We start from the raw sequence: 16,075 nt of genomic DNA on the forward strand, positions 1-16,075 counted from the left end.
ACTCTGTCTCCAAAAAATAAAAAAACAAAAACAAAAACAAAAACTGTTAATGTTAGAGACTTAGTGTTGGCAAAGGCAAACTCGACTGATCCACAGCCAGATGTATATGTGCCTGTAATCTCAGCAATAGGGAAACGGAGACATTACATTATTTTTAACCTTTATTTGCCATCATTAAAAGTGATAGATAAGTGGGCTGGAGAGGTGGTTCAGTGGTTTAGAGCACTTGTTGCTCTTGCAGAGGACCTGGGTTCCATTCCAGGCATCCACATGGCAGCTCACAGCCATCCTAACTCTGGTTCCAGTGTTAACAACACCCTCTTCTGACCTCTGTAGGCACCAGGCACACACATGGGGTGCAGACACACATGCAAGCAGAACATTCATACACATAAAATAATATAAATCAACACACACACACACACACACACACACATATATATATATATATATATATATATATATATATATATATATATATAGTGATAGGGAAGAGGCAAGCCGTGGTGGCACTCACCCCTAATCCCCCGCACTTTAGAAGCAGAGGCAGGTGGGTTTTGTGAGTTCGAGGCCAGCCTGGGCTACATAGGACAGCCAGGGCTACACAGAGAAACCCTGTGTCTAAATTAATAAATAAATAAATAGTGAACGGCGGCGAGGAAAGATCGGCTCCGTGGCAGCATGGGGGAGTGAAGAGAGCTCAGCCTTCCGCTGCTGTGTGGTTCCTGTCAGCTTCAGTTTTCTCAGAAGAAGGAAGTTAGAGGAGCTGGCTTTGTACTTTCTCTCTTTCATGGCCTCCGTGCTGGGCGTTTACTCACTCTGTTAGCGTTGAGTAGTCATGGTGTGTCATGGTCATGTCAGCTTCTTGGAGTCGGATTGTCTGACATGTCACTTCACAGGTGACACCTCAGCCAGTGCTCTGCATATGGAAAGTGCTTATATGTTGCCCCCCCCCAAATTTTTAGCAGATTACATTGAAGTTTGTCATTCATAAAGCATAAAGGGCATATTATAATAGAAAACATTGGCTTAGATTTTCTTTTCTTTCTCTCTCTCTCTTTCTTCTTTCTTTCAACAGGGTCTCACCCTGTAGCCCTGGCTGTCCTGGAGCTAGCTATGTAGACCAGGCTGGACTTAAACTCACAGAGATCTGTCTGTCTCTGCCTCCTGCATGCTGATATTAAAGACATGTACTACCATGCCTTGCCTGATTTAGACTTTTTTTTAAAAAATAAAACTTTTGATAAAATAGAATTTTGAATTTTTGCTATATGGAATTCAATCGTTTTTAAGTTGTTTCACTTTATACCCTTTCTTCTGGTCCATGAAGCCCCTGAAACTCTTTTATGTTGCTCTTTACTCTACAATAAGTACTTTACCATGCACTCGAGTTAAGAATATAAACAGTTGAAACCGTGTGTGACTCAGGTGTCATTTGAAAGCAGTGCTTGTTTTATGACCTCAGGATTACAACTAAGATCATAAAATATCTTTGATTTTCCAGGAGGTTTTAACCTTGTGTTTATTGTGAAAGTGCATATGCACATGGAAGAGAAAGAAAGAGGACCTTGGTATTTTCAGTCTAACATCAGTAACCGAACAGTAGCAAAGTGTCAGTCAGTTCGCACCCGACATAGCATGGAGGTTCCCACTTCCTCCCTGCTTCGGACTAGAAGTGAGAGGGTCGATTCTCCTTGTTGTGTTAGCTGTGTTGTCTGCATTTGGGGGTATTTAACCCAGGGCTTTGTTCATGGAAGCTCACATTCTCCCACTCAGGTACATGTTCCAGCTGTGTATGTATTTTAATTTATTTACTTATTTACGTATTGAGAGGCGATCTCACTATGTTGCCTAGTCTGTCCTTGAGTTCTTAGGCTCTGGTGATCATCCCCTTGTCTGAGGTTACAGCAGATGCCTCTTAGCTATAGCCATGTATCTTTTAAAAATTACTTCTGAGATTACAACCTTTAGCCTGTAGTCTTGATGCTCTGGTATCTGGAGTCTCACTGAGTTTCTCACTACATCAGAGGAGAGACTGCCCCTTCCAGGGTTAGTTAATTCCTGATGCAGCAAATGAGTTGCCTGTGAACACACCTTTGATTTGCAAACCAGCCAACCATGAGTCCCTGTACACACCAACATACCTTCTGTTTCCATCTGGTTCTTACATTTTAACATTCCCCTCTCCTGCATATCCCAGGCCAGGTAACAGATGGCAAGAGAGCAGCCCTCACTCATGTGCCTGCCTACGTTATCCAAAGCACCGAACCCTAACCCTGTTCAGTTACCACCTCATCTTGCTCCTTCCCTCCCACAGAAGCCACAAATGAGGCTTTTGTCTGTGCTTTGTCCTACCCGACCAGCTCTTGCTTCCCACACAGCCCTGTGCGGGTGCCTACACCTGTGCCTTGCCCACACCTGTGCGGGTGCCTACACCTGTGCGGGTGCCTACACCTGTGCTTTGCCCACACCTGTGCTGGTGCCTACACCTGTGCCGGTGCCTACACCTGTGCGGGTGCCTACACCTGTGCTTTGCCCACACCTGTGCGGGTGCCTACACCTGTGCTTTGCCCACACCTGTGCCTTGCCTGCACCTGTGCCTTGCCTACACCTGTCCCGGTGCCTACACCTGTGCCTTGCCCACACCTGTGCTGGTGCCTACACCTGTGCCTTGCCCACACCTGTGCCTTGCCCACACCTGTGCCTTGCCTACACCTGTGCCTTGCCCACACCTGTGCCTTGCCTACACCTGTGCCTTGCCCACACCTGTTCCTTGCCTACACCTGTGCCTTGCCCACACCTGTGCAGGTGCCTACACCTGTGCCTTGCCCACACCTGTTCCTTGCCTACACCTGTGCCTTGCCCACACCTGTGTGGGTGCCTACACCTGTACCTTGCCCGCAGGGGCCAGAGGAGGCATCAGGTGTTTCCCTCTAGCACTCCACTTACTTGAGACAAAGTTTCTTACCAAATCAGAAGCTTGCCATTTTAGCTAGGCTGGCTGGCCAGCAAACTCCCAGGATGCACCTGTCTGCACCCTCGACGTTGGTTATAGGCGTGTGCAGCCATGCTCAGCTTTTTTAAGTGTGGCCTGGGTATCTGAACTCAGATCCTCATGCTTGTGAGGCAGGTGCTCTACCCGCTGAGCTGGCTCCCAGCCCCTCAAGTCCTGTATCCTTTAACGCCTCCAGTCTTGTGTCCTCATCATGCCAACCAGACCTACTTTAAACTCACAACATCAACCTCAAGTAGGTACTTAGTGCCAAGTATCAGCCTTACTATGTGGATTTTTGTCCTTTACTCTGTCTACATAGTGTATAAATCTGATTTTCTTTTAACTGCTCCTGAGTCCCTGAAGTACATCGTCATTGGCTATGTTGTATAATCCTTTTATATGTTGCTACTATTTTGTTGAGGGTGTCTTCTTCTCCTTTCCCTTCTTCTTTTTGAGACAGGGTTTCTCTGTGTAGTCCCAGCTGTCTTGGAGATTGCTCTTAGACTAGACTGGCCTTGAACTGACAGAGGTGCTCCTGCCTCTGCCTCCCAAGTGCTGGGATTAAAGGCGTGTACCACCAGGCCCAGCTGAGGATGTTTTTCTTATACTAATAATGAACAGTGGCCTATTCTTTTTTTCCTACAATACCTTTGTCTTCTTTTATACCTGTCATACTGGCTGTAGAGAATGAGTTGGGACATATTTCTCTTCTACTTTTTGGGGAAAAAAATGTGAAAGACTAGTGTTAATCTTTAAGAATTTGGTAAAATTTACCAAGGAAGCCATCTAGTCCTGGGTTTTTTGTTTGTTTGTTTGTTTGTTTGTTTGTAGAGCCTCAAGCATGTTAGGCAAATGGTGTACTACATCTTCAACACCACATAATCAGGATGTGATGATACATGCCTATAAACCCCAGCACATGAGCAATCAGACTTTCAAAGGTCATCCTCTGCTACATAGCGAGTTCAAAACCAGCCTGGGATACAAGAGACCCTGTCTCAAACAAAAAGACAAATTAAAAAAAAATCACTTTTATTTTGATTAATATTTTATGTTTTGTCTTTTAGGATTATATATTCATCAAACAAAAGCATACAAAACTATGAAGAGGAAATTCTTAAAAAAATGAAAGTGGAAAATGTAATGCCAGAAACAAATCCTGACTTTAGCTTTCAGGGCTGTGGAGATTCGTCCACTTGTTTCCTGGGGAAGCGTGAAATTCCAGAGGATATTACTGGTGGAGGCAGCAGTTTTATTTCCAGTGGTGAGATATTTTGCTAGATTTTTAAAAACTTTATAGCCACAGATTTAATTATATTCTGATGTAGTAGAGAAAAGCATGCTTGTAAAGCTGCTCTCCCAGATTTGGTGGTTGTTTATTTTAATGAGCATTGGGAAAGGGAAAACACTACTGTGGTCCCTTTATCATTTCTCCAAGTCATTGGAGACAAATATATTTACATATAATTCCACATTTTCTTTCCAGCTACTTCAGCCTCGGTGTTACTGCTTCTCATTCTAATCTATTCCAATAAGAAGAGAAGTTTTAGCTGAGAGTTAGGTCTAACACAGCATATATATTCCTTAAACTACCAGGAAGCATAAAAGTTGCCATAGCATGAAAACTTTGTCATGAGTCATTTCAAAAAAGATTATGACCTAATAAAAGTAGTAGCCTAGTTTTATGTGTTCAGTGGTTAAGAAGCACATAAGTAAGTTGTGTGTAATGTTCATTGTACATAAATACTACAGTGCATATGGTATTGCCTCTTGAAAATGAATAACTGTTCTTGTGGAAGTAGATGTCAGAATTCTTGCAGATTGAGAGTTAATTATTAATTGATGGAGAAAAGAGATTAATTAGATAGGCAAACATTTCAACAGGAAACCTGAGGACTTTGGATCATAGAGTAGACTTTATATTGTTCATGGAGCACCTTAGTGCCAGGTAGCTGCCATCAAATTCATGAGACACTAGAGAGGCCTCATGTTACCCTTCCTGTGCTGTGAAATTTCACCATTAAAAACAACAACAACAGCAACAGCAAATTAAGAAATGCTAAGAATTTACTGTAAATGAAATGATTGTGTAGTATCTTATTACTAGCGTTTTGTGAGGAATAACAACCAAACTGATTGACTCTTGGTTAGAATTCTTCCTTATTACATTCACCATACCTAATTATGAATAAATGAATATTCTTGATTTTGAAGGAGGCCCATTTATACTAGAATCTCAAAATCCTAGGAACTGCTTACAGAGTGACTGATATTGTTGTTTTATACCGAGAGATTATAAGGGACAAAGGCCACTCAGAACAGTGGACAAGTTAATGTCTGGTAGCTAGTCATCCTGTAGATAGAGAACTCTGCCAAGGTTCATTTACCCCTCGACCCCTTTCTCCATCATGCCAGGGAAAACCTATAATCCGCTTCTACACTGAGAGTCCTGTTAATTACTTGATATTTTCCCCAAAGAAATGTGCCCTACCACATAAAGACGTCTTTAGTCTGTCTCTTAATGAGTGTCATTTTGGTTGTCTATCACATCTTTTAATTGCGTACCTGCTTTGTGTACTTAAACACACAAAAGTAAAACAGGTTCCTGCCTGAGCCTAGTAGGCAGCACCAGTGGAATGAGGTGCAGGTTGCTGAGAGAATACAAGTAGGAGCAAGTGTAACCTGAGCTCACTTCCAGAGAAAGGTGCACGCGGGAGGGAATGTCTTTCGCTTTGTTTTGTTCTGGGATCAAAGTGAGTTTACACTGCTAGGCAAGTCTAACCCTGAGCTGTGTCCCCAGCCTTGTTACGCTTTTGGAGACAATGGCTCACTAAGTTGCTTAGACTGTCCTTGAACTCACTCCGAAGCCCATACAGGCCTTATACTTGCCATCTTCCTGCCTTTAGCAGGAATTCAGGCCTGTGTGGGCCTGTGCTGTCAGGCCCTGCAGGAGTACCTTTCAGTTGAATCCCAAAGAAGAACACAAATGAATGCAGCAGAGCTGCCTTAAGAGAATAGTCCAGCAGAGTGTACATGACTGACTGTGCCTGGAAGCAGAGAAGTGGGATATGTGTGTATTTGTCTATAGTGGGAACAGGAAGGGTTAGGGCACGGGGAGGGATGCAGGTAGAGACTGGAGTTAGGAGAGTTGTATGGGAAGGATAACTCTGTGATTGTCCAAAGTAGAATAGTTAGAGACAGTGAAAGGCTTGCTACTAATGTGTAACTGGAGTTTTCCTGCCTGGCCCACAGTCAGGACAAATCTCTCTCACCTGCCAGTCCCACAGCCACTCAGACCCGACCAAGTAAACACAGAGACTTATATTGGTTACAAACTGTATGGCCGTGGCAGGCTTCTTGCTAACTGTTCTTATAGCTTAAATTAATCCATTTCTATAAATCTATACCTTGCCATGTGGCTCGTGCCTTACCGGGATCTTCACATACTGCTTGTCATCATGGTGGCTGGCAGTGTCTCTCTGACTCAGCCTTCCACTTCCCAGCTTTATTCTCCTCCTTGTCCCGCCTACACTTCCTGCCTAGCCAACGGCCAATCAGTGTTTTATTTATTGACTAATCAGCAACACATTTGCCATACAGAACATCCCACAGCACTAATGTCTTGTTATTCACGGAGGATTGGTCCCAGGACCTTCTCTCACCCAGGATACCAAAATCTGTGGATGCTTACATGCCCTATGATATAAAAGTGTGTAGATTTGTGTATAATCTTTTTACATCCTCCTGTATGTTCACATTTCTAGATTACCGAGAATTCCTAATACAGTGTAAATGGTTATTAAACTGCATTTTTTAGGGAATACTGACAAGAAAAAAAGAGTCAGTGCACATTTAGCTCACATGTAAATATGCTAGCCTTAACTAAACAGTGATGGGAGGTGAAGTAAGCAGTGTGCAAATGAATGCTGGAGATACTGAGGATCTATCTGTGAAATGACTGGAGGCCCCTTCGTTTTGTGGATCCAGGCTGCTGCTTAGTACTTGACAAATCCCCTAACTCTGCCTAATGTTTGGCTGTGGGTCTGCATCTGTTTCCATAAGGTGCTGGATGATGCCTCTCTGATGACAATTGGGCTAGGTACCAATCTGACCACAGGTGATGTCCAGTTCAGGCTACCTATCTGCTATTGTTAGGAGTCTAAGCTAGGGTCTTCCTTGTAGATTCCTGGGAGATTCCCTTGCTCCAGTTTTTAACCTGACCCTGAAATGCACCCCCTTTCTGGTAGTCTCTTTCAGTACTCTCCACCTCCATCCCCCCTGCCGAACCTGATTGCTCATGTTCCCATTCTGACCTGCCCTTAGTCCACTCATGAAATCTCTATTTTCCCTTCCCAGGGAGATCTGGGTGTCCCCCCATGAACCTTCCTTTTAGCTAGCCTCTCTGAGGCTGTGGATTGTAACATAGTTATCCTTTATTTTACAGCTAATATCCACTTATGAGTGAGTACATAACCATGTTTGTCTTTCTCAGTCTGGGTTACCTCACTCAGGATGATTTTTTTTTTCTAGTTCCTTCAATTTGCCTTCAAATTTCCTGATGTCCTTGTTTTTAACAGCTGAGTAATACTTCATTGTGTAAGTGTACCATATTTTCTTTATCCATTCCTTGGTTGAAGGACATCTAGGTTGTTTCCAAGTTCTGGCTATTACAAATAAAGCTGCTATGGACATAGTTGAGCAAGGTCTTTGGTATGACTGAGCATCCTTTGGGTGTATGCCCAAGAGCAGTATAGCTGGGTCTTGTAGTAGGTTGATTCCTAATTTTCTGAGGAACCACCACACTGACTTCCAAAGTGGCTATGCAAGTTTGCATGCCTACCAACAATAGAGGAGTGTTCCCCGTGTTCCACACCTTCTCCAGCATGAGCTGTTGCTTGTGTTTTTGATTTTAGCCATTCTGAAGTGTAAGATGGTATCTCAGAGTCATTTGGGTTTGTATTTCCCTGATGACTAAGAATATTCAACATCTCCTTAAGTGTTTCTTGGTCATTGGAGATTCTTCTGTTGAGAATTCTCTATTTAGATTTGTACCCCATTTTAAATTCAGTTATTTGGTTTGATATCTAGTTCCTTGAGTTCTTTATATAATTTGGAAATGAGCCCTCTGTTGGAGGTGGGGTTGGTGAAGAACTTTTCCCATTCTGTAGGCTGCCATTTTGTCCTATTGATGGTGTCCTTTGCCTAACAGAAACTTTTCAGTTTCATGAGGTCCCATTTATTAATTGTCGATCTTAGTGCCTGTGCTATTGGTGTTCTGTTTAGGAAGTTGTCTCCCGTGCCAATGCAGTCAAGATTATTTCCCACTTTCTCTTCTATCAGGTTCAGTGTATCTAGATTTATATTGAGGTCTTTGATGCACTTGGACTTGAGTTTTGTGCAGGGTGATAAGATATGGAACTATTTACATTCTTCTACGTGCTGACATCCAGTTAGACCAGCTCCATTTGTTGAAGATGCCTCTTTTTTCTATTGTATGATTTTGGTTTCTTTGTCAAAAATCAGGTGTCCATAGGTATGTGGATTTACATCCAGGTCTTCAGTTTGATTCCATTGATCCACCTATCTGTTTTTATGCCAATACCAGGAGGTTTTTGTTACTGTAGTTCTGTAGTAGAGCTTGAAATCAGGGATAGTGATACCTCTGAAGTTCTTTTATTGTACAGGATTGTTTTAGCTATCCTAGATTTTTTGTTTTTCTTTCTTTCAAGGTCTGTAAAGAATTGGGTTGGGATTTTGATGGGGATTTCATTGAATCTGTAGATTGCTTTTGGTAAGATGAACATTTGGGAGATCTTTCCATCTGGCCCAGGGCCAGACAGTTTTAACACAGAATTCTACCAGACTTTCAAAGAAGAGCTAATACCAATACTTTTCAAATTATTCCACAAAATAGAAACAGAAGGAACATTGCCAAATTCTTTCTGTGAGACCATAGTCACCCTGATTATCCACACCACACAAAAACTCAACAAAGAAAGAGAATTACAGAAAATTTCACTCATGAACATTGATGCAAAAATACTGAATAAAATACTGGCAAACCAAATCTAAGAACACATCGAAAAGATCATCCACCATGAACAAGTAGGTACGGATGGTCCAACATATGAAAATCTGCAATGTAATCCACCATATAAGCAAACTGAAAGAACAAAACCATATGGTCATCTCCTTAAATGCTGAAAAAGTCTTTGACAAAATCCAACATCCCTTCATGATGAAAGTCTTGGAGAGATCGGGGATACAATGGACATACATAAACATAATAAAAGCAATAGACAGCAAGCTGATTGCCAACATCAAGTTAAGTAGAGAGAAACTCAAAGTAATTTTACTAAAATCAGGAACAAGACAAGGCTGCCCATTCTCTCCATTTCTATTCAATATAGTACTTGAAATTCTGGCTAGAACAATAAGACAACAAAAGGAAATCAAGGGGATACAAGTTGGAAAAGAAGAAGTCAAAGTATCATTATTGGCAGATGACATGACAGTATATATAAGTGACCTAAAAACTCTACCAGGGAACTCTTACAGCAGATGAATACCAGCACACATATCTTGTGGCTCATAACCACAGTAACTCCAGATCCTGGTGAGCCAATGCCCTCTTAAGGCTTCTGTGGCCACTGCACTGCACCACATTGCACTACACACACACACACACACACACACACACACACACACACACACACACTCTTGGGTTCATGGCTTCGGGGTTCCAGACCCTTACTGTGTACCTCTGGTAGACAGAGTGAACTGAGTGATGGAGCCCACCTGGCAGAACAGACTGCTGACCTCATAGCTGGGGAGCAGATGAGGAAAAGGAGGGATGGCCTTGAATTCAAAAAGTCCTGGGTTTGACCCCCAGTGCCACATAAACCGGACATGGTGCAGTCCTGTAATCCCAGCAGACCAAAGGTAGAGGCCAGAGAAATGTGAGTTGAATATCATCCTTACCTATGTAGGTGGAGGACAGTGTGGCTGCATGAGATTCTGTCTCAAAAAACAACAACATGGGTAAGGGCAAGAGAAGCAAGGGTCTGACACTTGATTTCAGGTGACTTGAGAACCTCTCACTTGTTCCCACCCCGTCAGTGACCACAGTATCTCCATGAGAACCATCCTGTATGCCAGGCCTTTTACAGATGGACCTCTGGAGGCCAGTCCGTGTCCACTCTGTAGCTTAGGAGGTCAGGAACTGAGTATGAAAAAATAACATCAATACTGCAGAAATTGCTCTTGCTAATTCAATTATTCATGAAGTAAATTCGTTTTTGTCATATAGTATTAATATATTTGAATCTAACTATTTTAAGGTTTATATTTAAGGTATATTTATATTTAATTAATACATATTTCAAAGTAGGAAATATAAATGATTTAAAATTTTTTACTTTATTTTTAATTAAGATAATTGTGAAGAAAGCTACTTGCAAGCATTAGAAAATGAAATTTAGTGATGTTTATAATATTAAAGAAGCTATTCCTTGTCTTCTCTTTTAAAGATAATTATGACCTGGAACCTGCATCTGAATTAGGAGAAGATTTGTTGAAGCTTTACGTGAAACAGTGTTGTCCCGACATCGATATTTGTGTTGATGGGAAGAGTTTCAGAGCTCACAGGTAAAGACATGGATTGATTGGTATTGTGGTGTTGGGTCAGAGAAAAGTGGTATCTTTTCGTGCCTCAGTGCTTTTCAAGCCACAGTTCCTGCAGACACAGGGCTCCACAGTAGCTGCTCAGGGTCAGAATCTGGCAGAGGAGAGGTCAGCCATCACACAGGCCTTGTGCCTGAAGGTTCACACATGTGCAAGTTTCAGCCTGAGTAAATCTGCGCAAATCCACATGAAGCTAAGATTTAATCAGAAGAAAATATCCTGCCTAAAATAGGTTTAAAATCTACTGTCACAGAAAATGTATTTAAAAGCAGTTTTTATTTTGTAGGCTTTATAGTAATAAATATAATTTCTACATGAACAGCATATATGAATGCATTTTGGCTTAAGTTCTGTGATTCTAAATAGAGGATGTTCATGAATAGCATTGGGTAGGAGATCTGATGTTTCCTTGTACTTTTGAAAAACTTCGTGTTTTAGACTAGACTGCTTAGATAGTCCAGGCTTTTTATGTTTCAAATTAAATTCTGCTCTGTTTTGGCCAGGGTTTTTCATTGTTAAGTAGCTAAAATCTGCTTGAAAGAAGAAAAAAATTAACAAGAAATACAGATTATCTGTAATCTGTAATACAGAGACTGGAGGGAAAGAAACATTGCCAGGTCTCAACTGTGGGCTAGAATCAACCAGAAGCCTGAGAAGGCCAGACAGTCTTCCCTCCATTTGAAACAGGAAGATTGATAAGAAGTTCCTCTGTGTGTTCCTACTGAGGACAAAGCAGACTTTGTAGTGGTGTGTGTGTGTGTGTGTGTGTGTGTGTGTGTGTGTGTGTGCACATGCATTCTTGTGTGTCTGTTGTCTGTCTATCTTTTGCCAATACTGTTAAATTTGACTTCATTTTGTACCCAGTTTTTTCTTGAGTCCTTATGGGCACCAAAGTTCTGCTTTTGGATTCCTGAAGCTATTCCTGACAGAGAGGAGAGGCAGGCATGGCTATTTGCAGCTTGTCCTCAGTGCTTGCAGGCCGTCCTATGTGCACCGCGAGTGCACTAAGGTCATCCAGGAGCTGGAGCTAGAATATTAGGTTTGTGAGCCACCATGTGGACACTAAGAACTGAACTCGGGTCCTCTGGAAGAGCAACAAGTGCTCCTAACCTCTCCATACCCTAGAAAATAAACTTTATGACATGGTTTTTATTTATGGTATGGTTTGTCCATGTAACAGAAGGAAATTTGAATTAATAGAAAAGCAACTTCCTAAGAATATGTTTTAAAACCTGACTTGTTTCCTACTTTGTTTTGCATATTATGATAGAAATTCTGAATCATGTTATCTTCCCAGCTCAAATTTGAACATTTCTGTTTAGTTCATAGAAATATTTTTATATTCAAATATTTGAGACAAATAGCTCAGAAATCACATATTTGTGTACTGGCCATATTTTTATCTGTCCTTATTTATACCCAATACTGACACCCCAATCAGAAGTGAAGAGAGTTTTTTATTCAGGGGTAGGAAGTGATGTAAAATACAAGTCTAGTAGCCTCCTAGGGTCTCATTTGTTAGTTATGGTCTATCTTTCTGACACTATTCAGTGTTAAGTAACACACTGCTGCTTATTGTGGAACTCTGTAGCATCAGCTTCCTGTCTCAGTTTCACCGATTACCAGATGAATCCCATCTCCATATTGAGTATTTCTATTTGCTCCTATTTCCTCCTGTCACCTTGAAGCTACCTCCAAACTACAACCATCTGTTCCTGACCTCCCATTTTAAATGTCATTTATTTTAATGTTTAGTCAGATAAATTGATCGCTACATTTTTAAAGATTGTTTATTTCTGAGTCACGTAATTAAGATTCTGTTGCCTTATTGAAAAAGCAAGGTAGTGATTCCTAATTTTAGTTTCATGACACTCAGGGTCTGATATTTTCTTCCTATCAGTGTTTAGTGTATAATACTAGAGATTCGTTGTTGGATTGTGATGTTGTCCAGTCCTTCTTTAAGATTAATAAATTGCACAGCACCACAGGGTCAGCATACTACTCTGGACCAGGCCACTATCTGTGCATCTTTGGGTACATTAGCTGAAAGCTTTTTCAGAAGTGGTGAGCCTTAGTAAGTTGGGTCTATCTGAATTTGTATTCTGATGTAAGCATTTATTAATAGTGCAGAGATAGTTTAATCTCTTGTCTCAATTTCTTAATTTGTAAAAGTAATAATAATAGTATAGAATAAGAGGCTGTGTGAATTGAATCAGATAATCACACAAAGCATACCTACCTGTGTGTGGCTGGCATACTATAACACTTTGAAAGCAAATGTTAGTTGCTCTACACTTTAGATATCTGGAGAAGTTTGGTATTGTCTGGTACACCTCCCACACTGCAGGAGTCAGCAAACTACAAGTATGAGACAAGACAAAGAAGCTGTAAGGTGGACATGTAAGCCTAAGATATTTACTGTCTGGCTTTTCACAGAATAAACTTGCTATCCCCGTCTTTATAGGATTTCTACTTAATGATACATATACTTAATGAAATAATTATAAGATTTCATATTACTGTACAAAAGGAGGTGATTAACATCTTAGTATTACTTTATTAGTGGTAGATTGTCTTAAAATAATGATAACTTAGAAATGTGAGCAGTAAAGGGAAAGAGGTAAAATCCCTTGGTCCCACTAGCCTTGGAGGTTCTGAAGGGGAAACTAAAGGCAAAAAGAGGCACCTGGTGCCTGAAACAAACAAGATACGCAGGCTAGAGGGTCTTAGCTTAGCTCTGCTTCAGGCTCCCCAGGGGCCCTCTGGGAACCTTGCTGCCCACAGTTAGCTGAACACACACACGCCCAGCAGATTGTTTTCCTACTGCACCTTACTTCTGCTTTAAGTTTGTGCCTTCCAAAAATCACTTGGGTTTATTCTCAGTATACCCATCCCATTTGGATCCATCAATTTGATGACATAAATTAATGAATACTGTTTAATCCAAAAATATGTAAAATACAAAAAAAGTTATCCTTTCCAGTAACATCAATGTGGATACTTTGAAAAGATACTTAGGGAAGGGGCACTTAAAGTTGCTATTGAATTTAGTGAAAACAGTGTAACGCTGGGAAGACAGGTTCTGAGATATAACAAAGTAGTACACCCAGATGAACTCACCAAAGTTTGGATCCCTTTCTTCACGTTAGAGAAATTGGAGTTAGAAATCATGATGCATACATGTTTTATTCTTGCAAGAAAAAAGAGGCCCTGGTAAGTGAATCCTCATTTTTAAAGAAAGATTGACCTTGTTGTGAAAGATAAGTAAGTGAAGGCACTTGAGGTGCTGTGGATAGAGCCCAGAGCTCAGCCACTGAGCTGCGTTCTCCGTCCTGTGCATTCATTTCAGGTCTGTGGTGTATGCAGCTTGTTTTAAAATCCTGATAGTTTTCATTGATCAGCTGTGAATTTGGCCTTACTGTATCGGCTGATAGGACATTTGTTACACTTTACAATTTAACTTAAAATGGCTAGTCCCATGAAAGCCACAATCAAAAGACATTCTCTAAAATATCTGTCAAGAATTAGAGAGCATAATGGTGACATCTTTAGAGGATGTTTCCACTGTTCTGTGTTTGGTCCTTAGTCGGTTATGTGTCCCTTCAAGCAAGAGCACTTAGAAGTTATCTCGTCTAGAGCCGTTTTCTGAGTGATCCAGGCCATTGTTCTGCCTGGAATAGTGAATCTAGTTCAGCTAACCTTGGGAAACACTGAGTAGCGTTGCACAAAGCATCAGCAAGGGGGAAACTGGGGCATCTGGACAGGGCCGGCAGCAGCACTGCCAGTTGAAATTAGTCAGAAGAAGAAAATAGTTTCTGACATGTTGGAAAATAAAAAGGATGCATCAAAGATTCTTAATATGCCATACCATCCATGGCATTACTTTTTAACCGGAGGCAGATGTCCTAATTAAAAAGGAATCTTTTCTAAGTTTCTATTTTAAGATCAGAGCAATCACTTAATCCTTAGACGCTCTTAATGCTTTCTCTGGAAAGAGCTAGCATGCTGAGAGAGTTAAATCTTGTGATGCAGACGCAGGATTAGATTAGACTGTAGGAAATATGTACAGTAAATATGAGAGAACATGGGGCGGAAGCCAGAGAACCCTGAGGGCTGTTGGGCTGCAGTGCTGATCTGACCTTGGATGACGGGAATGGACTACGTGCACTTTAGGCTGCTGTGTATGTCTGGGGAAGTTCTCACAAGGCTTTTGGGAATTGTCCAAGCAGAGTCACCCATCAGAAAAGCCCCGTCTCACAGATGCTCAATCACTGGCAAGAGTGATTTATGAGAAGGTGGCCTCAGGATTAGTGTGGTTTAGATTCCAGAGTGCTGTCACTGGGGCTGTATGTGAGTTACACAGTCAGAGGTCGAAGGGATGCATTCTCCAGGAATGTCCGGAGACGCATGCTCTGTATTTATGGGTCTTTATGATTAGGCTTAGCCAGAGAAACTGTGTAGATGGATTGTCAGAATTCTAATGGTATTGTTCATGAGGAGTGTCTCAATGAGTTGGGCATGGTGGTGCACATCTAATTCCAGCACTCAGGTGGCTGAGGCAGGAGGATCACCAAGTGTTTGCAGCCAATCCTAACCAATCAGTTCAGATAAACCTGAGAAACTTAGTGAGGCCTCTCTCAAAAAGTACCCCGCAACAGTTGTTGGATGAGCACTCACAGACTGTGGGTGTTGTGAGACTGAGATCCACAGAGGAAAAGGGATGAAGCACAGAACAGAACAGAGTGCACACATTTAAATTTAGTGAGAGGCTGCCGAGGCAACGTCCTGGAAGGACAAGTCAGTGCGCTGGTTGTTGTTTTGGTTTGGTTTGGTTTTTGATTTTTTTGAGAAATAGAGTTTCTCTGTGTAGCTGTGGCTGTCCTGGAGATCAGGTTGGCCTCGAATTCAGATCTACCTGCCTCTGCCTCCCGAGGGCTGAGATTAAAGGTGTACACCACCACTGCCTGGCCTCTATGGCTGACTAGTGGCTTAGCTCTGCACTCTGATCTTCAGGCAAGCTTATTTGTTAGATCACGAACAAAATATCACCACGTTACTACAAACATCTCGTAAATTAAAGCTCTTGCCATTTGTCTTTCTGTCTTTAGGAAGGAATCATAAACTGTAATGCATGTAATCTGTTCATTAGACTCTGTCAGACTTTAAAGACTCTGCCTTTGTCATACTTCATGCTTTTTGTTTTGTTCTATCTTTTAAGATAGTCTTGTTCTGTAGTCTTGGCTGGAATTGTTTGTGTAGACCAGACTGGCAGCCTTGCACTCTCTTCCTGTCTGCCTTCCCAGTGCTTGGATTACAGGCATGTGCTCCATGCCTGGCTCCTGTATTTCTTAGACCATGGATAGGAACCTATGAGTCTTTTTTTTCTTTCCGTGCGTG

General features: G+C 41.6%; 1 protein-coding gene across 1 annotated transcript in view; it reads left to right on the forward strand.

Moving 5' to 3' along the window:
• Btbd8 (BTB domain containing 8) overlaps positions 1 to 16,075 on the forward strand; it is a 69,163-nt gene that overhangs the window by 7,274 nt on the left and 45,814 nt on the right. The window contains exons 3-4 of the mRNA XM_059274915.1: positions 4,063 to 4,259; positions 10,525 to 10,642. Of these exons, the coding sequence (XP_059130898.1) occupies positions 4,063 to 4,259; positions 10,525 to 10,642 (315 nt within the window). The remainder of the gene's footprint in view (positions 1 to 4,062; positions 4,260 to 10,524; positions 10,643 to 16,075) is intronic.

This window comes from Peromyscus eremicus, chromosome 10 (genome assembly GCF_949786415.1).
Source record: "Peromyscus eremicus chromosome 10, PerEre_H2_v1, whole genome shotgun sequence".
Classification (NCBI taxonomy): domain Eukaryota; kingdom Metazoa; phylum Chordata; class Mammalia; order Rodentia; family Cricetidae; genus Peromyscus; species Peromyscus eremicus.